The sequence below is a fragment of the Protopterus annectens genome, chromosome 7.part0 (genome assembly GCF_019279795.1).
Source record: "Protopterus annectens isolate FY-2018-M chromosome 7.part0, PAN1.0, whole genome shotgun sequence".
NCBI classification, from domain to species: domain Eukaryota; kingdom Metazoa; phylum Chordata; order Ceratodontiformes; family Protopteridae; genus Protopterus; species Protopterus annectens.
In genome coordinates, this window is record NC_056739.1 from 172,008,049 (window position 1) to 172,032,421 (window position 24,373).

The 24,373-nt window shown below is 36.2% G+C and overlaps 1 protein-coding gene across 1 annotated transcript in view; it reads right to left on the bottom strand.

Annotated features, from left to right (window-relative positions):
* Window positions 1–24,373, bottom strand: part of LOC122806322 (3-oxoacyl-[acyl-carrier-protein] reductase FabG-like) — a 246,443-nt gene that overhangs the window by 142,578 nt on the left and 79,492 nt on the right. The window contains exon 4 of the mRNA XM_044076640.1: window positions 7,135–7,228. Coding sequence (XP_043932575.1) covers window positions 7,135–7,228 — 94 coding nt within the window. The remainder of the gene's footprint in view (window positions 1–7,134; window positions 7,229–24,373) is intronic.

Below are 24,373 nucleotides of genomic sequence, written 5' to 3' on the forward strand. Positions count from 1 at the left end.
TCTCAAAATCAGGGGATTTGGAAAACAAGTGAGATGGCCAGTCAGACCAAGGAGGGGATGGAAGGGTATTTAGGAGAATGGTGGATAGAAAAAAAAAATAAGGTTTATATAGGTTACAGAATAAAATTAAGCACTTGGGGACTGTCTGCTGTATAGCACAAAATTGCTTATTTTTCAACTGAATTAATACATTAACCAGGAATACAAAGATTTTCTTAATAAGATAAAAACTGTATTGTAAGAAACCTCTGTGTGAAAAATATTTATTTCATTCAGTATACTGGTCAGTCCTTGAGTTATTAAGCCAAAGACGTGTCTGGAGCGTTTCACCCCGGGCCTCACCTGGAAATAGTCTCTGTCCTAGTCAGACTTTCTCGGTCAACAAATGTTAATAAATAAATAAATAAATAAATAAAATAATATTGCTAAACTGAAATTTAGACTAAGACTAAATATTTAATTATTAATGTAGGACTAGATAAAGTTAAGCAGTGTTAGGAATGTAGGCATTCTATGTAATAAGCTCTTGCTTGTATAATATTTGATAGCGTGGATAATTTAAATAAATTGATTAGAGGGAGATGCTGCTGTAGTTTGAATAACTGAGGAAGGTTTTGTTCCCCTCCCACAGGATTGTTGGCATATGTACAACTTTACATAATAAGCTTTGTATATAGATTCTTGTACCGCAGTTAGTAATGCAGACATAAGATACTATCAAGAAGATAAGAAGGTGTTGCCATAACCTTACTACAAAAAGGTATGCGTGTGAGTGAGAGTGTTTGTGTATATGTGTGTGTCTTCTTTTTATGACAGCAAATAGCTGTGTTAAATAGGATGAGGCACTAAGCAATATTGTTTGTAATGAGACCATGCTTATTGAACGAAATAGTTACAGATGAATATGGGAACCCTAAGCCCCTGTTCATTGGCTATTCATATGGTTAGAATTGTGTAGGATGTTTAATTTACTGTCTAGATAATTTAATTTAAATGTAGCAACAATAAAAATATAGCTGCCAGATATACCATGATGTATCTTGGTAAAACATTTAGATGGAAGACTGGCTACTACTAATTTGCAAATTACTGTATTAGAATTTATGCTTGATATTCTGTGAACATATCTACATATGTACATTTACATTGTACTTATACTTCTGGGGGAAATTTGGCCAGGGCAAAGGGGAACTTCTCCCTCTTTTTTGAGAGGTGCCATGGGATCTTTTTCATCCACTAACTCAAGCAGATGGGAGCTCAGTTTAACATCTCATCTGAAGGACAGCACACAGGATTGCCCCGCCCCCCCCTCAATGCAGCAGTGTAATCATCTCCAGTGCGATTTTTCTGTACAGTCATTTCATTTTAGTAGGTGACTATAAACAGTGCACACAATTATGTATACAGACTTAGCAGTCATATACTGAAAAGATGATTTACTTTAGATTTTTTACCTTCATCAGCCTCCTACACAACTCTTTTTTATCCCACTACCTTACCATAACTACTTCGTCTCTGCAGACCCTTTCTCTTTCTCTTTCCTCCCTGTTTATATTCATGCAAGCTACCTGAAGACACCCTACCCTGCACTCTTCTTATAATCTTCTTTTGTCTCCATCCTTACTTCCTTCTATAACCATAATTTGAACACCCTCTCTCATACTAAGACATCACTCAGTTTTCCCTCACTGTCTCTAATCATGTAATCTCTAGTATCTCTTTTAAATATCTTATTAGACTTGTCTCAGGACTCATTTCTCACATATTAATCTATGTAACATATAATATGACTAATGAATTCATCCTCCTATGATTTTGGTCCTTTTTTTCAGCTTGTTGGCGCTTGACATTTCGAGTGCCGAAATTTTATCACACTCCCCCAAACTTATATATATTCACTTCAAGATTGTCATACCTTGGAGAGAAGGGGACATTCTGAGAAATGGCATCTCTGATTTAGTATATGTAAGCCTGATCTTTCAGTCAATCAATCTCTGTATTTTGGGACTCATTCTATTTTTTTATATTAAGCAATCAAGAAAGGAAAGTGTTTTTTCTATTTGATTTTTTTTTAGATTTTATAGGTTTTTCATTTAAAGGTAAGTTTGAAGTTATTTTTACATTGTGATACAACAGTTTATGTACAGGGCTATTAGTAATACAGCTATCTACCTATCTATCTATCTACCTATCTACCTATCTATCTATCTATCTATCTAGCTAAGTCTGTGTATTTGCAATAATACCTGTTAAGGTGACCATTACAGAACAAGAGACCACCTGCCAAACACCATACATGGAGGGCCTCCCAAGTAGCTCTTGGTCAAACAACAACCAGGGACGGTCTGTTATTTCCCTTTAAAGTTCAATGTAGAGGTCTTTGTTGTCTTTAGAAAATTGTCTCTGCATCCTACTCTTGTTTTTGTGAGTCTGGCATGTCTGTTCTAGTGCAATTTTCTGACATGTATATTTTATTTGTATAATAAGTTTATTGTAAAGTATTATTAATTATCATATACACAGGAAATTTTATCCCCAGACCTCTGCTAAAAATGGGATCCTAGGACCCCAATAAGACTTTCCCGGTAAACAAATGTCAAATAAATAAATAAATTGTTTGTGTTTGTTAATATTGTGCTGCTGAACATTGCATTTTTGGGTGGTTATCTTCTTCTGTGTTTTTGCTTGTTTAAAAAAAAAACAGTCTCATTTGCATAGTGTAGTCATGCATTGTTATTGCAATAAATAGAGGGTCTTTTGAAATATCACTTTACATTTATGGGCTTTATAGCTGAGATGTATGTCATATACATGGATTATGGGACCTGGCTGGATGCTGTGCAGGTTATTTGATTATAATTCAACGTGCATCTTACACTACCAGTCAGTTCACAGAATGGTAACCTTTCCTGGTCAAATAGGTCTATGTCTGTGGACCAGGTGGAATCTTTATTGCTACACATGTGCAATCTTTAGCAATCAGTACTTCAGAAAGGCAAGCAATGTCAGAGAGGTCATGCCTTACACACTTTTAGACCAGTAGCTGCACAGATAAGAGCTAAAGGTGGAGGGGTCTCAGTATACATCAATGAAAAGCATACCTCTAGGGTAGTCAAACAGGATGATGTGCTGGAGTTCCTCAATGTGCAGATCACCATAAACAAAATCATGTACCACATCCTAGCCAGCTATAGGTCACCATCTATGTCCCAAGAAACTCACAATGCATACGTGGACCTACTGCAGACACTTAGCCATCTAACCTAACACCCTACTCATGGACACATTAATTATGTCTCTATAAACTGAGAATCTTACGCAGCCTTAAATCTACTGGCACAGAGATTCCTGGACTTTGTAAATACAAACACCCTTAACCAAAAAGTGAATACACCCACAAGAGGCTCCAACATACTGGAACTCGTGTTTACAAATATGGGAAAACACTGCACCTCCCCCCCATGTCTTCTCCTCCCTAGTAAGGTCTGACCATAAAGCTGTCACATTCAAAATCAACTCCATAATCCCATTAAAAGCAATAACAGCTAGGAGCAATTCCAAGGCAAACTACCTTTTATTAAGTGATAGTTTGTCAAAATTCAGTGCCTATGCTGAGATGGTCTCAGAAATTCTGTACAATCATGTTAATGGCTGCATAAAGGCTGATGTACCTACCAGAATTAAGCCCATGACTAACAAACCACCCTGGTGACATCTCAAATTAAACAGAATATACAACAAAAGGAAAATAATTATGGCAAAAATCAAGAAGGGTAATTCCCATAAAGATAAAAACTCTTTCATCAAACTAAATAGGCAACTAAGAGGGCTAATTAGGTCAAGCAAAGCCAATTTTGAAGTTAAGATGGCCACCCAGGTGAAAGATTACCATAAGGCCTTCTTCTGCTATGTCAGAAACCTGAACGGCAGCACACACACAGCAATGCACTGAACTCATGTTTTACAGTACCACATTCACCAAGCCTGGCGATATAGCGAACCTGTTAAAAGACAAATTTAGTTCCACCCCCCCCCTGCTCACCCCCAACCATGCCCCCCAAAATACCACCAAACATAACCCCTCCAACTATAACTAGGGAGCATGCACTGGCTGCACTTACTAAAGCAGAGAACACAGCCTCAGTGGGCCAATATCCCAGGATGCTGCCTGAAAGTCTGACTATAACTTATGAGGACCCATGAAGTCACTATTTAACTGTAGTCTTAAAGATTTTGGTGCCATATGAATGGAGTACTGCAATAGTCATCCCCTTCATATGGGAGAACCTTCAACAGAGCCTGGAAACTACAGCCCCATTAGTCTGACTAGTCTTATTTGAAAAGTCATGGAAAAGATTATCATGGGAATTATTAACAAGGACATAGGAGACCTGCAGATACTGGATCCATCACAGTTTGGCTTTGTCAAAGGAAGGTCATGCTTATTGAATCTGATGGACTTCTTTGAAAAGGTCATTAAGGCAGTGGATTAGGGGAAAACTGTGCATACTGCCCACTTAGATCCAGCTAAAGAATTTGATACAATATGTCACCCAGGCATTGTCAGCAAACTTACAGAACTCGGTGTAAATCCCTTTATAGCATTCTGGTTAGCTAGTTGGGTCACTGATAGGACCAGAAAGTTAAAATCAGTGTGGCCACCTCCACAAAGAGGCTGGTCACCAGTGGAGTCCCACAGGGCTGTGTGCTAGCCACACTCATCTTTGGCATCTACTGCTTGGATGTCAAAGCCAATGTCAAAGTCCTCTGGCTAAGCAAGTTCACGGATGATTGCAAACTGGGATGAGATCATTGAACCTCCCCAAGATGAGAACACCCTTCAGGTAGGTCTGAAACAGACAAGCACTTGGTACCAAAGCCATGGCTTAAAACTCAATAACAAGAAATGTATTATAGTACCTTTTGTGGAAGTTGGCCACCTGGGTTACTATGTCATCAATAAAACATCCCAAAAACTTGATTTATTGGTTGGGTATCTGGGAACTTATGTAGATAGTAACCTAGCTTTCAACCAATATGTATCTAAGGTAGTAAGAAAAGCCCTGTATGTTGGTCAACTTATATGTAAGGGCATGGTGTCTAGGATCAGTGAGGTCATCATACCATTGTACAAATAGACAAATGCAGCAACTAGAACATCCACAAAGCTTCCTTACAAAAAGAATGCAGGGAGTAAACACAATGTCCTACGGTGACTGCCTCAAAGCCCTGTCCCTTTATTTAGTATACTACAGACTTCTGAGAGGTGAACTTTACTGGCACACAAGGCATCCATGGACCCTGGTTCATGAACCTTTTGCACATCCGCAAAACCAACATCAGAAATACTAGATTAAAAGATTTAAATTTGTCTGCTACATAAATTGGACATGTTGAAGAGACAGACATGTTTGTCAGAAAATTCCCATTCTCTGGAACAGGTTCTTCATCCATGTGAAGCAGAGTTGCTCCCTATTCCTATTTAAGAACAACTTGGACAGATGGTCTGGTCTGACATCTCTTTGTCTGATAGACAGATGCAGTCAGAAAATCACCCTATATAAACCAGATTTGTTGGGTCACATTTGGTTTGCATGGCTAGGCTTATAAGTGCCCTAGTAGTCATTAGTCTAGTATACACCAATGAACCTATGAATAGTGATGAATCTCACCTCTGCTGTGCACGTATTCAAGAGACTGAGGCCTGTGAAGTACCTATTATGTCGCCTCCTGGTCTGTGAAAGGTCCCAGTACTTAATGTGAGAAGCACTATGCAAATACCTTGGTCACCACAGGAATAACAAAGCCATGCATGCCTGTAATTCCTGCAGCTGGCTGGTACATGTCAAGCAAGTACTATATGACATCCAGATCTACATGGAACTTATCAATAATTTCCCAGTCAGAAATTAAGGCACATTACCTCCACGCTTTTTGTTGCTGTTTGATGCTTCCTTATGCAATCAAGCAGGAATTGAAGGTGCTAATAACTGCCACATGTTTCTGCATCACTATTGCTCTGATCCCAAGCAATGCTTACTGTTTGCATGTCTTATTTTTATTGGTCTTTGTTTTTTATAGTCTGATGTATATTGGTGACTATATGTCATGACTGTGTTCGCCTTGTATCCACTTGCATGTCATGATGGCCTCATTTCCTTACCCGCCTTCATCTACATATCATCTACATATCATTACTATATAATTTTCATGAAATGCCTGTAGTGCAGTTCAACTAACGTAACTGTAGAGCAACTGCCATTAAGAATCACAACTACCCTGTAAGTTGCGACTTCCTGCACAACTGCATACTGCATGGTATACAACTTCATTATGAATCACAGCCCTTGTTTAACCAGCTGATTTCACACAACTGTATGTATTGTATAAATATTATATGTAATGCATGTAATATATTAGTAAAAGATTAGTATTCTATCACTGCAAAACACACACACAAATATATATCTATGTCTATATATATATATATATATATATATATATATATAGCTTGATATGTTATGTATACATATATATATATATATATATATATATATATATATATATATATATGTGTGTGTGTGTGTGTGTATAAACTATTAAGGTCTGATATTATTCTAATATTCAAAACTGTTTTTGATTGCAATATTATGAATACGTCTTATACCTCTCATAGCTACTGTTCAAAGTAATATCATGACACAATTCAATCAATCCATCAATTAACAAATAATGCAAGGCAGCATTAAGGAATCTGAGACCTATAGTGTGCAAAGCTTCTGGATGGCCTTTGGATTCATGGGTTAAACTTTTACATTTCAAGAGTTTTTTTTAAAAGGACATATCACCTCTGAGGACAGATTCAGATTGCAAATACTGATCAACTGAATGGTAAAGTATTACACATTGTGTAAACTGAAATAAGGCATTTGGGAAAGTAGAATTCATAGAGTTCATATTTTGTAGGCCTGTTTATAAGGTCCAGTTATACAATTTGCTTAACCTTCCTTGCATGCAGTGATGATATTCTGTAGAAAATAATATTCCTTTGAAGTTTATTTAGTGAAAGTGACTATTCAGAGTGGTAGTGTTACCATCAAAACTACAAAATAATCTTCTTCCATGTGTACTCACTGATCGTACTCCACAAATGCTAGATATGTTTACGATGCAGCCTTTGGTTTTAATCAGGTGGGGCACTGCCAGCATGGTGAGATGGTATACAGCTCTGTAAGGCAAGGAAAATATGTGGACACATTATTACTTAAAGTGCAGAGGGGAGTTACAGTGGTTTAAAAGTGCTCTCTATCAACACAAGCAAGCAATGTACATAAATAAAAATATAAAAAATATCAAGGCATATATCACAAAGAAATATGGTAACAAGAAGGCAAATGGTAGAAAATCAAAAGGGTAACTCTTCCTATTTGCAAATCTGTGTAAGCATGCATATTGGTGCAAATATACAAATGTAATACAATGTATATTAAGATTATTGCTCCTGCTTTGTATTTTCATTTGCTGAGGTATCCCGAATTGTCTTTCTCTTAAACAGTGCTCATTATGTGTAATGGGAGTTTTTCTTCCTGAAACTCCACTGTCATTAGGCCACAAACACAAGTAAAATTAAAGTTAGATACAGAAAACCTGTAGAGTAAAACAGCAACTTAAAGCTAAAGAAAAAATGGAAAGTGATACAAAGGAAACGAGGAAGATGTCCTGGGTCCTCTCCTGTTTGTTATCTACTTCTCTGAAGTACAGGCTAACACAGAAGGACTTTGCCTAACGAAGTTTGCAGATGACTGCAAACTGGGAGCCATAATTGAAATTCCTAATGATGTGGACATCCTACAAAAGGGCTTCACTGAAACAGATGCCTGGTGTCAAAGCCATGGCCCGAAGCGCAATGCCAAAAAGTGCATTGTCATCCCCTTTGGAAAAAAACTCTGTACCCATGAACTACCACATAGGTGGTAGTCTTCTTAATACCGAAAGTGTGATAAGAGACCTTGGGACACAGGTGGACAGTAGTCTCTCCTTTGATAATCACATCACCACAGTGGTCAGGAAATCCTTCTATGTGGCACACCTTAATGCAAAAGGTTTCTCACCCAGAAAAAAAGTGGTCATTGTTCCCCTTTACTCATCACTCCTTAGACCCCTTATAGAGTACGGCACCCCTTTTGGTATGTACCTCACAAGACATCTACAACAACCGGAGAGGCCACAGAAGTACCTCACAAAGAGGATTACTGGCCTCAAACAGATGCCCTATGCAGACAGGCTCAAAAAACTCCAGCTTTACTCTGTCGCATATTGCCTACTCAGAGGTGATTTCTGCCTAACATACAAAGCTATGTCAAACCCAGAGCTGTTGGACATGCTCCACTTAAAGAAATCCCAATCCCTCTGAGCTACACGCTCTAGGGACCTAAACTTTGTCACCACATTAAACAGAACATGCAGAAGAGATAGATTCCTGTCCCAGAGACTTCCCATACTCTGGAACAGACTACCTATCTATGTCAAACAGAGCTCCTCATTAGCACTCTTCAAGAAAAATCATGATGATTGGATGGGAAATAGGAAATTCACCCCTGGGATCACTTCTGTGGCTCTGCTCAACAGGGACACAGGAAAATAATTTTCTTGGGTGGCAAAAGCCAAGGTGCCTTTTTGGCTAGGCTTATATAGACCTTAGGGCCAATAGCCTAGTACCTACCTATGAACCTATGATAAATGATTAGCAACAGAGAAACAGGCACTGGTAGAAAATAAGCACGTCTTGGGTCACCTAGTTTGTCCACTTCCCTACCTTTCAGATGGACTGTAGAGCCAATCATAGGTACTGTAGTTAGTACTGTTGTCTCACAATGCTTGGTTCTCAAATTTAGTTCTGGGGTGCCTTCCAATGCCTTAGGTTACTTGATGGGCAAATCTCCAAACCCCATGCTAGGAGCTTCAACTCCTGTTCCCCCTTACTTAATACAGCATCCTATGAGGATGCACTGCTTTGGCAAGAGCAGGAGTTTCAACAAAACAATTTTTTGATTAAATCGAACTCAAAGAAAAAATCTACAGTTGCCTTTTCTCTGCTTTGTAGTTTCGGTAAATCAGTCCCATAATTAAATGGAATTTGGCAAAATGTAAAGTTACTACTTCATTGCTTTGTGCCCAGTGAGTTCTAAAGCAGGTATTGGAGAATGAATAGATGAATGAATAAACAAATTAATGAGTGAATTGAGTGAGTGAATATGTAGTCAATATATTCAATAGCTTATAAAACAAAAATGGCACTGGGTGTAGCAAAAAACCAACCAAGAACCAAAAACACACTGTGCCAACAGAAGGCCAACTCAGACTCCAATAGCGTATAAAAGTTTAATCACCGCATTCATAAAAACTTCTTCAGAATGAATTCACAATAAAATCAAAACTGTTTAAATACACTTCATCTCAATTAAAAGAAACCATTCAATTGATAAAATTTAACAAGACCTTGTTATAATGTTAACTTCCTTTCTTCTAAAAAACACAGTATTAGTACTTTCATTCAGTCCAGGTGGACTGTCAGCACCCAGTCTTAGTTGCCATAAGGTTTCCCTTCTTTCAACCTTATTTTTGATATTCCCCCCTCTTAGATCTTTGCTAATATACTCTAAAATAGCAAAGGAAAACTTTTTAAACATAGTACACTCCAAAGTGTGCCTATATAAAGCATTATTACGGTCTTCGGTTTTAATGGCATAACAGTGTTCTTTAATACGTCTAAACTTTGTACGAGGGACAAAGACTACATGGAAGAGCAAACTAAACTCATTAATGACTTTACCAAGAGGGGATATACAATCAAAGGAATACAAACTAATGAAGCAACTACTTTGGAATGACGATCTCAGACAGCAAGACTTTATTTTTCGGACCAAGGAGGAATAATTAAGGCCAAACAAAAAGAGCAAAAGTCTAACTTGGGATGTCAGCTAACATATAGTACTGACAATTTTGCTGTTCGGAACATCATTAAGAAATTTTGGCCAGTGTTAACATCTGATAATATATTTAGAGAAATTGTTGGAGATCAACCCACTTTTTCTTTTAAGAACAGGAAAAATCTAAAAAGATTGCTATGTTATAAAACAGAAACTGAAGCCATCTCCAAAAATAGGGGCTTTCAAATGAGTAGGAGAGTTGGTACGTTCAGACGTTGCAAGACATGTTTTTACATTAACAACGAGAATATCTTTACACATCCCTTAACTAAGAAGAACTATAAATTTGAAGGATTTGCAAATTGTCGGAGTAAGAACATCATATATGTGGCAACCTGCAGTCACTGCAAGGCATACTACATAGGAAAAACACGAACCAAATGTTTAAAGAACATATCCTAAAACATTTATCTGACATAAGAAATAAAGTTACTAGCAATGCACTTTATATGCACATACTACATAGGAAAAATGAATCAAATGTTTAAAGAACGTATCCTAAAACACTTATCCGACATATGAAATAAAGTTATTAGCAATGTACTTTATATGCACATTAGTGCAAATGGTAGCCATTCTTTTAAGTTTACGACACTAACTAGGCTCCATGAAACATTAAGAGGTGATGATTTAGTAAATCAAACAGAAATTGAAGAAATTAAGTGGATAATGCACTTGCGTTCCGATCAGCCACCAGGTCTGAATGCATTTGTTTCTTTAAAACCTGCACTAAAAGGAAAACCTCTTCAGCACTCTAAACAACCTAATTGAAAGGGTGTATATGTTGCTATGGCTACTATGTATCTTTGAATGAGTGAATACCAGAGAATGAAGGTATTTATCAGGAAGTTTTACTGGCTAACATTTAGGATTTGAAAAATGTACTACACCAAAAGCGCTTATCCAGTTTATGAGCCAGTGTGTTTTATTTTATCATTGTTTTATTTTTATTAAAAGTTGTCAAGTTTCAAGTTTTTAGCAGGATTGGTGGCAGAACCGTTCTTTCTCTGAACAGCGCATACTGGACTTTTGTTTCCATAACTGAACAGACAAGCGGTTCCCTCTTTACTGCATAATGATCAGACATTTAATACTGAATATTTTCATTCTCCCATCAGGGAAGATGTATCCAAATACCTACCAATGTCATTTCTAAGGGAAGCAAAAGGGACTATAAAATCATTCATAATTCCTACAAATACTGCTGAAGCCAACATCAATGTAGGAAAAGCAGCAGACTCACCATCAGTCTTAACTTCAACAGATAACAGCTGGCAGTTCAAGGTACAAGGCTCAGCTTGGAGGCTGTCACTGACCTAAATAAAGAATTTTAGAAAATTCTTATTAATGCCTGTGGTCATTCTGATGACTTTAGAGCCATCACTGTGGGGAAAAAAATACAACTGGGCATTGACATACGACATTTGGGTTAGATTTCCATTCATTTTCCCTAGGGCCATGCACAAAAAATTGCAAGGAGAAAAACAAGCTATGTGTTTTGATTAAATGAAGGGGTGGATGGAGAGAACATGGAATGATTCTTGACCAGATGGCTCCCAGAGATCCTTCAGCTGAATAATGCATCTTTTAAAGTCTGCATTTAAGACACCACACTGTGCTCTGTAAATCAGACATTCAGCACATTAGTATGTAAGTAGCTCAAACAGACAAAATCCCCCTTCCATGCTTAATATGGAAACAGAAAGGATAAGCAAAAAAGCTGGCATATGCAGTACCTGCAGTTTCAATTTCAGGCACTTTACTGTGACAGTTTTCATCCTTGATGCTAGAGAAACATAAATATGTTTTGGCCTGCCATAAGTGAGTTAAGGGGCAAAAGGAGTCCACATTTCCACAGTGTACCAAGCATATTTGAACGTTTCCATAAACATAGTCCAAGAACTGAGAACCAGTATGAAGATGTCCTGAAAGCATTAAAAAAAGAAGAGAAAAATTATAGAGAACATAAAATGGATTGAGAAGGCCCAAGAAAGAAATGTTAATGTTCTCAGGATTGTTCAACAAAAATTACTTGTTTGTTTGTCTTTCGGGGTCGCCACAGCGGAACTCCGGTCCGCTAATGATTGGCAGTAGATTTTTACAAAACGCCGAGGTGCCAGCTCAACACTCAACCTTCAATGAAGGCACGCCCATTTACACATGCATGTCTTTCAAACACTACCCAACCGCGGGGAGGACATGCAGACTTCACACAGAAGGCACTCCCAAGCCCAGCCGAGAATTGAACTAATGATTCAAAATACTTAGGGAGACAACAACACAGCATTACATGTGGTCTTCTAATGTTGTCTGGGTTCCCAGTTCCATCCAGCCCAAAGTATATCAGAACAATATCTGCATACACTACATAGTTCTAGCCTGAGTTTTTAGCTGCATAAGAAATGTCTTCAGTCAGAATCTGTAAACACATTATCTTCCTGCTTAACCTGAACTTTTCCTATTTTTTATATATATATTTTTTTTAATATGTAATACTTTATCCATCTTCCCCCTTTTTCAGTCATTGCCTGTGTTGATTATACTGACTATTAATCAGACATGACTTTTAGGCTTTCTTTTGTCCTTCTATGGTATAATTGCACTATGGCACCGAACAGGATTAATCAGTGTGATTTTTTTTAATGTATTCTTTTTGATGTATGTGTGAGACATCATGTAAATAGCAACAGGACATTGTAACATGCACCTTGTGTCTGAGAAGTGATGGGGATCTCCTGGTGTATATATGGGGTGAACTGGAGAAGTGTTGGGAAATATTTAAATACAGGAAAGTTTTTGAAATTAAAACTGTTAAAATTGTTATGTACCCCTTTAGTTATAGATCACCAGATCTCCAGATTTTTCTTCACAGATAGGAGGCCCCTTCTGGTGGTGGGAAGTATATATGTAAATTAATCATGACACATGTAGTTCTGTCTGACAGATGAATGGCAGTTGTCATGGTGGCTGTGATTTTATCTTTCAGTCCTTAATAATGAAAGTCATGGTACCCATAACTGCATTTAAGGCTATGCAAGAGATGGAGAAACCTTGAAAATGAAGACTATACATATATTGTTTCCAGTATAGTACTGAAGCAGGTTTCTCAGAAACACATAACATAAGAATATCAACCTTAAATCTAAGACATAGGCTGCATCTAGGATGGAATAGCTTGCTTTCTACCTTAGGTAGGTATTATTAACCTCCATGTTTTCTACTGTCTCAGCATGCCTTATCATCATGAAATTTGATATTAATTGTAAAAGCAATTACATTGTTCCTTTTTCCTCTCCAAGCTCTTGCTCTGTTAGGAGTAGCAGCCTGATTGCAGTTCTGCCACTGATAGTGTGCCCAAATTTTAGTGCCCCACTAATGATACTTGGATGTTTTCCCCTTTCTTGCTTTTTTCTTCCTTTTTTCCTGCATCTCTCTCTTTCTATCTCCTTATTCATACTGTTTATGCATCCTCCTCCTCCTTTTACCTTTTATGGTGTAATTTTTATCTGAACAACACTATTTGTACATGAAGAATACTGTGATATGGGGGGGGCGGAGCCTAGATGGCCAACTGAGAGCAGTGAATTTTCAGAGCTCCATAAATTAGTATAATAATATAGGAAAAATTTTATTATTTTCAAGTTTAAAACATCAGGAATCTGTAGATAAACTACTAAACTGCATAAATATCAGTTTTGGTGAAGATATACAAAACATTTCCTGTCAAGTAACTTGAAGATATATTGACTCACTGAAAATGAACAACTCAACGAATTCTCACCCAGATGCTGCGTTGAAAAAAGAACTGCAACTGATAACAACTATCTTACAGCAGCTATCTTTGAAGATGGATGGCTTTAAAAATGACTTAAAAAAAACTCAAATTAAATTCTCAAAAACAGGCTGATTCTCTTAAGAAACTATTACAGCAACACCAGACAAAAATAACAACTATAGAAACTTTTTTAAATGACATTGAAGGGAAACTCAAAGAGGAAGAATCCCAAAAAGAATTTCTGCTTAAACAGAATACATGTCTGCTTAACAAAACAGATGACTTAGAAAACAGGGAAAGGAGAAACAACATATGGATCTTTGGTCTGCCTGAAAACAGTGAAGGTGAACACATTATCTCATTTTTAACAACCTGGATTCCTGAATTTTTAGAATTGAAAGAGGGACTTTCATTTGGAACTGAAAGGACGCATAGAGCACTGAGGAAACCTGCCTCTAATTCAACAAATACTTCACCCAGATCCATAGTTATAAAATTTCTTTCATTCCTGGACAAGGAACTAATATTAAAATCTGCTTGGAGAAAATCACCCTTAAAATACAATCAAAGCCTGATAAAGTTTGATAATGATTATTTCTTCAGAATACTACAACAAAGGAAAAAAAGTCTGGCCAGTAATAAAACTGTTGAAACAAAACAACATTAAAGCACAGCGTGCCTTTCCAGCCAAGATAAAAATACTTTTTGCCAATGAGATGAAAACCTTTAATGACTTAGAAGAAGCTATTATATTCATCAAAAACAACAACGTAGTGTCTATCCCAGAAAAAATGGAATGGATGGCCCCTACTCTTAAAAGAATAAAAGAAACAAATGCTTGGATTGATGCTAGAAAGAAGAAACAAAAAAACTGATTCCAAGATAGCTGTCCCAAAAAAATAACTCTTACAACTACATTTCTCAAAGTATCAACTGATATGGTACATCACTTGTCATCTGTTTTATTTTAAAAAGGAGGGTTTTTAAACAACTGAGAACCAGCAATGATTTATTCAGAATGTTCAAAAGTCCAATAATTCTTCAAAAACAAAGGTAGGTCAAGATGGGTTACTATTTATATTATATATTAGCCAAATTAAGCAACATATAATAGCAGTAACAGTAGAGTGTTTAAAAAAAATGGTGTCATGGAGACTAATGCCTTCTTCAGTTAAAGTATGATACAGAAATGTCATGTATATCCTGGTTAATAATAGTAGCAAGCTCTTACTACAAATGTCATCATTACTCTGATTAACTATGGTTAGTGTTAATTATGGCGGGTATTATGGCTACGAGTGCGGTTTAATCAATCCTGAAATGGTGTGCATGGATACAGCTGTGTTTGGCAGCTAATACAAATGTCATTATTATTCTGTATAAATATGGTTGATGGCATTTGTGGTGGGTATCGTGGCTCTGTGTGCTGATTGGTCTATCCTGATGTGGTGTGCATGGATGCAGCCATGTCTGTTAGCTGGTGCAGATGTCATTATAATTATCATTATTTTTTTTTCGTTGTTTTTGCTGACTTGTTTGCTTTCAGCTCTTTTCTGGCTGTTGCCGGGCTGGGAGGGAGAGAATTCAGGCTTGGGGTTGCTAGTGAAGTGAAGCTTTGCTTCAGGTGCATCGCGCACCTTTGGTAAATAGTTCATAGACTCATTAACAGTATCAGACACTCCCGGGTTGCTATGGTAATGGTAACAGAGCAATAATAAAGCTTAACAGCTTGTGGTCACTACATTATAAGAAGTTATTTATTTGTGTTAACTTGAATTGTAGTTTTGGCAGTGAATCTTGACCATGGGTAGTACGGTTACACCAAGATAACCAGTGTTTTTGTACATGACATCAAATTGACTGGGTTAGAGAGACAGTGGAAACCTGAGCTTGAAATGTCATAGAATGTAATAATCATATTCTGAACTAGTATTAAATTCACAATAGACATTCAGTTTAATGACATGGGCTTGAGTTTAATAACATTGCCATTTTGGCTTGTCATGAATGGCATACATTGTATTGAATGTTGAGGGAAGCTCAGTGGTTTTCCTGTATAGGTGAATGTGTGTGGCGGGTCATGCAATTGCTTATTAGCTGTTTTCATTGACTTGTTTGCTTTCTCTTCTTTTCCTGGCTGTTGCCGGACTGGGAGGGAGGGAGTTTGGGCTTGGGGTTGCTGGTGAGGTGAGGCTTTGCTTCGGGTGCATCTCGCACCTTTGGTGAGTGGTTCACAGACACACTGGGTAGCTATGGTAACTGGAACACAGCGACAATAAGGCTTAACAGCTTGTGTCAATAACTAAGCTACATGATAGACAATGTAGTGTTTGATTTTAGTAATCTGGACAGAAAATATATAATCGTCACATAGATGAACCAGTCCGCTGAATTTAGATATTAAAATCTGGATTCAATAACTTTGGTTTTTGTTTAGTAACACTACTGTCTTGGCTTGTCATAGGTGATCTACACTACACTGAACATCAAAGGGAAGCATGATGATTTTCTTATATAACTAAATATGTACAACAAGTCATGTAATTCTTTAAACTTGAATTGTAGCTTTTGTAGCCCATCTTGCCCATGTGTAATACTTAAGCAGTTACCAAGACAACTAGTGTTTTGTACATGGCATCAAACTGACGGGGTTATTCAAGAGAAATAGTGGGAGCCTGAACTTGAAATGTCACATAATGTAACAATCATATTCTGAACAAATAGTATTAAATTGACAATAACCACTCAGTTTAATAACACGGGCTTGGGTATAATAACACTGCTGTTTTAACTTGCCAAAATTGTCATACACTGTGTTGAACATCAAGGGGAAGCATGATGATTTTCTTATATAAGTAAATATGTATAACAAGTCATGTAATTGCTTTAACTTGAGTTGTAGTTTTTGTAACTCATCTTGACCATACATGATAATTAAACTGTTACCAAGGTAACTAATGTTTTATATATGACATCAAACTGACACCGTTGGTCAAGGTAAATAATAGAAGCCTGACCTAAGAATGTCACAGCATGTAACAAACACATTTTGAACAAATAGTATTAAATTTACAATAATCACTCAGCTTATCCTTTGCTGATTATACAAAGTGATTACTTAAATGCTGACAATGAAATTTTACTTCTGACATATATAGTAAAATACAATGTATTATAAACAGGTATAAATATTATCATCTCTTTAGATTAAGTAATAAGTTTTGAAAGACTTCATCAATAAGGGTGAATATGTTAAATAACTGTGTGCTATAATCTTTTACTGAGGTTTTATATATGATGCATCCTTCTTTACTATGTTTGAATTCCTTGTTATCTATCTTTCATGTAAATATTAATTGCTTATATAACAAGTAAACATTATATTGTATTAGAATTCTGTCTAATCTACAATAGTACTATATATGTTCAAAATAACATAAATGTTGCTTATTCTTATTATAAATATTCTCCATATGATAATTCAACTGAGGAGCTCAGATGTTCTGATTTGTCAAGGTATGAGTGATAATCTGATGGACTTAGGTTTATCCATCAGATTAGGAATGATTTTCATTCCATGGCTAGTGCAGATCTTAGTTTTGTTAACATTTATTAATTTAAATTTGTTATTTTACAAAGACATTTTTAGTATGCCTAACTAAAACATTACTTTATTGGTAAACCTTCAAATTATAATACTGATAATTTCCTTTAAAAGCTCAAACATATACTTTATAGTTATCAGAGGAAAATGTTTACTAGTCACATTAAAACAAAAAATACCTAGTTCAAATAACCTAAGATGGATTTAAATTTATTATATTTAAATACCAATGGCTTAAACAATTCTAGCAAGAGATCAAATCTACTGAAATATTTAAAACTGAACAAATCACAAATTGTCTTCCTTCAAGAAACTCATTTCAAAACAAATGACAACTACAAATGGAATCCCAAGGAATATATAATCTTGGCACAGTCCACTTATAAAACAAAGTCAAAAGGGGTAACCATTTTATGGAAAACAAATGTGATTAGCCCAGAAATCATTTATAAGTATGAAGATAAAGAAGGCCTTATGGCATTTTTAATTGTGAAATATAATAACAGATTATGGACCCTAGCCAATCTATATTGGTTCCCAGGCATTGGATCAGGAACTGTTAAAAAACACTTGGGTTTCATTCCCAATAACTATAAAGGCAACTTAATATTAGGAGGAGATTTTAATTGTATATTTGATAGTTCTGAAACTACAAATAAAAGACTGTGGTGTACATCTAGTGTATCAAAAACTTTAAATAAGTGGGTAGAATGATTTAATCTTGAAGATACTTTCAAATTTAAAGAAGATCAGTCTTTGTTGTTTTCCCATCAGGGTCACAGATTTGCTACCCAAATTAGAATAGATAAAATATTTACTGCCCATGACTTACACTCTAAAATCATTAATTTCTCAATCACTCCCTGCCCCTTTTCAGACCACAGTTCACTGATATTAAAATGTCAAGATGGGTACATACCATTAATCTTTAACTCCAGAATTCCAGCATATATAACTAAAATTAAAGAGTTCAAACCCTGGCTATTATCTGAATTAGAGTTCTTCTTAGATATTAACTACACTACAGAGATAAATAAAATAATGATATGGGACTTATTAAAAGCTTATATATATGGCAAAACCCTAACTTGGTATAAAAAAAAATCAGAGCGGAGAATGGGATTCTGAATTACTATACTTACAATCCAAACTTTTGTCTGTAAAAGCTGAAAAAAAATCAAGACAATTTGGAGATGAAAAAGAAAGTAGAAGTATTAAACAATAAATACAATGAAATTCTAACACATAACACTAGTTTAGCTCTAGAAAAACTAAAAATTAATACTTTGGCCAATTTTCCCAAATATCTACATAATTTATCTACAAGAATCAAAATACAATCAAAAGCTAATAACATTAAAAGTATCTTTCATGAAAAGAAAGGGGAAATGTCTCAGATATAGGTGACATTATTGATGCCTATAGAAATCGTTATATGGAACATTTCCAAAAAGAAAATATACATACTGATCAATTAACTGGAATTTCTTTGATTGTGTTAAAAGTAAGCCATTTTGGAATGGTATTAACATTTTACAAGCCTCATTTAATGAATCATTTTATTTAACTAAAACTCTTGTATTTTTAAATGTAAATGAAGGTTCTCAGTTGAATAGGTTAAACATGTAGCTTGTATGGACTATACTTGCAATCTCAAAGAAGTGTATAACAAGAAGATGGAATACAAACACAATACCAACCTTGGAAGACTTCTACAGCCTACTGAAGACCACAACATTACTGGAAACTAAAATTAAAGAACTAAGATTGTATCCAAAGCCATTTATCAACAACCATTGGGGAAAGGTTTTATGTCTGATTGAAACCATACAATGACTGACTAGACACTCTAATAACGGATTGGACATACTTGTACATACTTGTACAGTAATTGTACATATTACATTTGTTATAGTGTCAGGCTAATGTTAATAGTGTAAATAGTTAATTTGTGACATTTATAAATATTATGGAATGTATTCAATTATATTTGAAAATAAAATTTTTTTTGAAAAAAAATAATATTGTGATATGTGGGGAAATTGTATTAGAATGTAAGACAAGTGCATTGTTCCCTAACATCTGTAATATCCTCATAGGCACCCAGTTCTCATCAAATCATTGTAGCCATGGATGGATCTGTACCTGCCACTGGTAGTGCTTCATTCATTTAAGTGGCCTGATGAAGTAATCTTTAAAGGAACTGCTATTGCATTCATCAGCCCAAAATTAATTTGTATTACATTTGGGTGACTGAAACAATTCTGAAGATCACCATGAATCCTCAGTTTTGCTGAACTTGAATGATAACTTCTAAATGTCCAGTGGCACGCAATGGTGATGGACAGGTTGACAGACAAGATCAGACAGGAGTCCCCATGGACTATGATGTTTGCAGATGACATTGTGATATGTGGTGAGAGTAGGGAACAGGTGGAGGATACCCTGGAGAGCTGGAGATATGCTCTAGAGAGAAGATGAATGAAGGTCAGCAGGACTAAGACAGAATATGTGTGTGACTGAGAGAGAAGATAGAGGAATGGTGAGGATGCAAGGAGTAGAGGTGGCAAAGGTGGATGAGTTTAAATACTTGGGATCAATAGTTCAGAGTAATGGTGAGTGTGGAAGAGAGGTGAAGAAGAGAGTACAGGCAGGATGGATTGGGTGGAGAAGAGTGTCAGGAGTGATTTGTGACAAATGAGTACCTGTAAGAGTGAAAAGGAAAGTCTACAAGAGGGTAGTGAGACCAGCTATGTTATATGGATTGGAGACAGTAGCACTGACAAAAAGGCAGGAGTTAGAGCTGGATATGGCAGAATTAAAGATGTTAAGATTTGCACTGGGTGTGACAAGGGTGGACAGGATTAGGAATACGTATATTAGAGGGTCAGCCCAGGTTGGAAGGTTTGGGGAATGTATTCTGGCATAATGGTTAAGGTGCTTACCTTGGAAACACAAGGTGCAGGGTTTGAATCTCACAGGGGTAATTGGCTAGGCTTAAAATGGTCCATGAGGGCAGCTAGCCTAGGAATAATCTGTGAATCTATGAATCTATGAGACAAAGTCAGAGAGGCAAGATTACATTAGTTTGGACATGTGCTGAGGAGGGATGCTGAGTATATTGGGAAAAAGATGCTACGGATGAATCTACCAGGTAACAGGAAAAGAGGAAGGCCTAAGATAAGGTTTATGGATGTGGTGAGAGAGAACATGCAGGAGGTTGGTGTGACAGAGCAAGATGCAGAGGACAGGAAGAAATGGAAACAGATTATCTGCTGTGTTGACCCCTAATGGGAACAGCTGAAAAAAGATGATTTGTCCAAATTTATTTTTCAGTTGTTTACATATTATTTGTTTCAATATATGCCTGCTTTGTAATGATGCATACAGTGAATCAGTAAAAAATTTGAAAAAAATATCACAGCAGAAAGACACCATCTATTAGTATTTGGCCATGCACAAAAAATTGCAAGGAGAAAAACAAGCTATGTGTTTTGATTAAATGAAGGGGTGGATGGAGAGAACATGGAATGATTCTTGACCAGATGGCTCCCAGAGATCCTTCAGCTGAATAATGCATCTTTTAAAGTCTGCATTTAAGACACCACACTGTGCTCTGTAAATCAGACATTCAGCACATTAGTATGTAAGTAGCTCAAACAGACAAAATCCCCCTTCCATGCTTAATATGGAAACAGAAAGGATAAGCAAAAAAGCTGGCATATGCAGTACCTGCAGTTTCAATTTCAGGCACTTTAAAGTGACAGTTTTCATCCTTGATGCTAGAGAAACATAAATATGTTTTGGCCTGCCATAAGTGAGTTAAGGGGCAAAAGGAGTCCACATTTCCACAGTGTACCAAGCATATTTGAACGTTTCCATAAACATAGTCCAAGAACTGAGAACCAGTATGAAGATGTCCTGAAAGCATTAAAAAAGAAGAGAAAAATTATAGAGAACATAAAATGGATTGAGAAGGCCCAAGAAAGAAATGTTAATGTTCTCAGGATTGTTCAACAAAAATTACTTGTTTGTTTGTCTTTCGGCTTATCCCGGTAAGGGGTCGCCACAGCGGAACTCCGGTCCGCTAATGATTGGCAGTAGATTTTTACAAAACGCCGAGGTGCCAGCTCAACACTCAACCTTCAATGAAGGCATGCCCATTTACACACGCATGTCTTTCAAACACTACCCAACCGCGGGAAGGACATGCAGACTTCACACAGAAGGCACTCCCAAGCCCAGCCAAGAATTGAACTAATGATTCAAAATACTTAGGGAGACAACAACACAGCATTACATGTGGTCTTCTAATGTTGTCTGGGTTCCCAGTTCCATCCAGCCCAAAGTATATCAGACCAATATCTGCATACACTACATAGTTCTAGCCTGAGTTTTTAGCTGCATAAGAAATGTCTTCAGTCAGAATCTGTAAACACATTATCTTCCTGCTTAACCTGAACTTTTCCTATTTTTTATATATATATTTTTTTAATATGTAATACTTTATCCGTCTTCCCCCTTTTTCAGTCATTGCCTGTGTTGATTGTACTGACTATTAATCAGACATGACTTTCAGGCTTTCTTTTGTCCTTCTATGGTATAATTGCACTATGGCACTGAACAGGATTAATCAGTGTGATTTTTTTTAATGTATTCTTTTTGATGTATGTGTGAGACATCATGTAAATAGCAACAGGACATTGTAACATGCACCTTGTGTCTGAGAAGTGATGGGGATCTCCTGGTGTATATATGGGGTGAACTGGAGAAGTGTTGGGAAATATTTAAATACAGGAAAGTTTTTGAAATTAAAACTGTTAAAATTGTTATGTACCCCTTTAGTTATAGATCACCAGATCTCCAGATTTTTCTTCACAGATAGGAGGCCCCTTCTGGTGGTGGGAAGTATATATGTAAATTAATCATGACACATGTAGTTCTGTCTGTGACAGATGAATGGCAGTTGTCATGGTGGCTGTGATTTTATCTTTCAGTCCTTAATAATGAAAGTCATGGTACCCATAACTGCATTTAAGGCTATGCAAGAGATGGAGAAACCTTGAAAATGAAGACTATACATATATTGTTTCCAGTATAGTACTGAAGCAGGTTTCTCAGAAACACATAACATAAGAATATCAACCTTAAATCTAAGACATAGGCTGCATCTAGGATGGAATAGCTTGCTTTCTACCTTAGGTAGGTATTATTAACCTCCATGCTTTCTACTGTCTCAGCATGCCTTATCATCATGAAATTTGATATTAATTGTAAAAGCAATTACAGTGTTCCTTTTTCCTCTCCAAGCTCTTGCTCTGTTAGGAGTAGCAGCCTGATTGCAGTTCTGCCACTGATAGTGTGCCCAAATTTTAGTGCCCCGCTAATGATACTTGGAAGTTTTCCCCTTTCTTGCTTTTTTCTTCCTTTTTTCCTGCATCTCTCTCTTTCTGTCTCCTTATTCATACTGTTTATGCATCCTCCTCCTCCTTTTACCTTTTATGGTGTAATTTTTATCTGAACAACACTATTTGCACATGAAGAATACTGTGATATGGGGGGCGGAGCCTAGATGGCCAACTGAGAGCAGTGAATTTTCAGAGCTCCATAAATTAGTATAATAATATAGGAAAAATGTTATTATTTTCAAGTTTAAAACATCAGGAATCTGTAGATAAACTACTAAACTGCATAAATATCAGTTTTGGTGTAGATATACAAAACATTTCCTGTCAAGTAACTTGAAGATATATTGACTCACTGAAAATGAACAACTCAACGAATTCTCACCCAGATGCTGCTTTGAAAAAAGAACTGCAACTGATAACAACTATCTTGCAGCAGCTATCTTTGAAGATGGATGGCTTTAAAAATTACTTAAAAAAACTGAAATTAAATTCTCAAAAACAGGCTGACTCTCTTAAGGAACTATTACAGCAACACCAGACAAAAATAACAACTATAGAAACTTTTTTAAATGACATTGAATGGAAACTCAAAGAGGAAGAATCCCAAAAAGAATTTCTGCTTAAACAGAATACATGTCTGCTTAACAAAACAGATGACTTAGAAAACAGGGAAAGGAGAAACAACATATGGATCTTTGGTCTGCTGAAAACAGTGAAGGTGAACACACGATCTCATTTTTAACAACCTGGATTCCTGAATTTTTGGAATTGAAAGAGGGACTTTCATTTGGAACTGAAAGGACGCATAGAGCACTGAGGAAACCTGCCTCTAATTCAACAAATACTTCACCCAGATACATAGTTATAAAATTTCTTTCATCTTTGTACAAGGAACTAATATTAAAATCTGCTTGGAGAAAATCACCCTTAAAATACAATCAAAGCCTGATAAAGTTTGATAATGATTATTCCTTCAGAATACTACAACAAAGGAAAAAAAGTCTGGCCGGTAATAAAACTGTTGAAACAAAACAACATTAAAGCACAGCGTACCTTTCCAGTCAAGATAAAAATACTTTTTGCCAATGAGATGAAAACCTTTAATGACTTAGAAGAAGCTATTATATTCATAAAAAAAAACAACGTAGTGTCTATCCCAGAAAAAATGGAATGGATGGCCCCTACTCTTAAAAGAATAACAGAAACAAATGCTTGGATTGATGCTAGAAAGAAGAAACAAAAAAACTGATTCCAAGACAGCTGTCCCAAAAAAATAACTCTTACAACTACATTTCTCAAAGTATCAACTGATATGGTACATCACTTGTCATCTGTTTTATTTTAAAAAAGAGGGTTTTTTAAACAACTGAGAACCAGCAATGATTTATTCAGAATGTTCAAAAGTCCAATAATTCTTCAAAAACAAAGGTAGGTCAAGATGGGTTACTGTTTATATTATATATTAGCCAAATTAAGCAACATATAATAGCAGTAACAGTAGCGTGTTTAAAAAAAATGGTGTCATGGAGACTAATGCCGTCTTCAGTTAAAGTATGATACAGAAATGTCATGTATATCCTGGTTAATAATAGTAGCA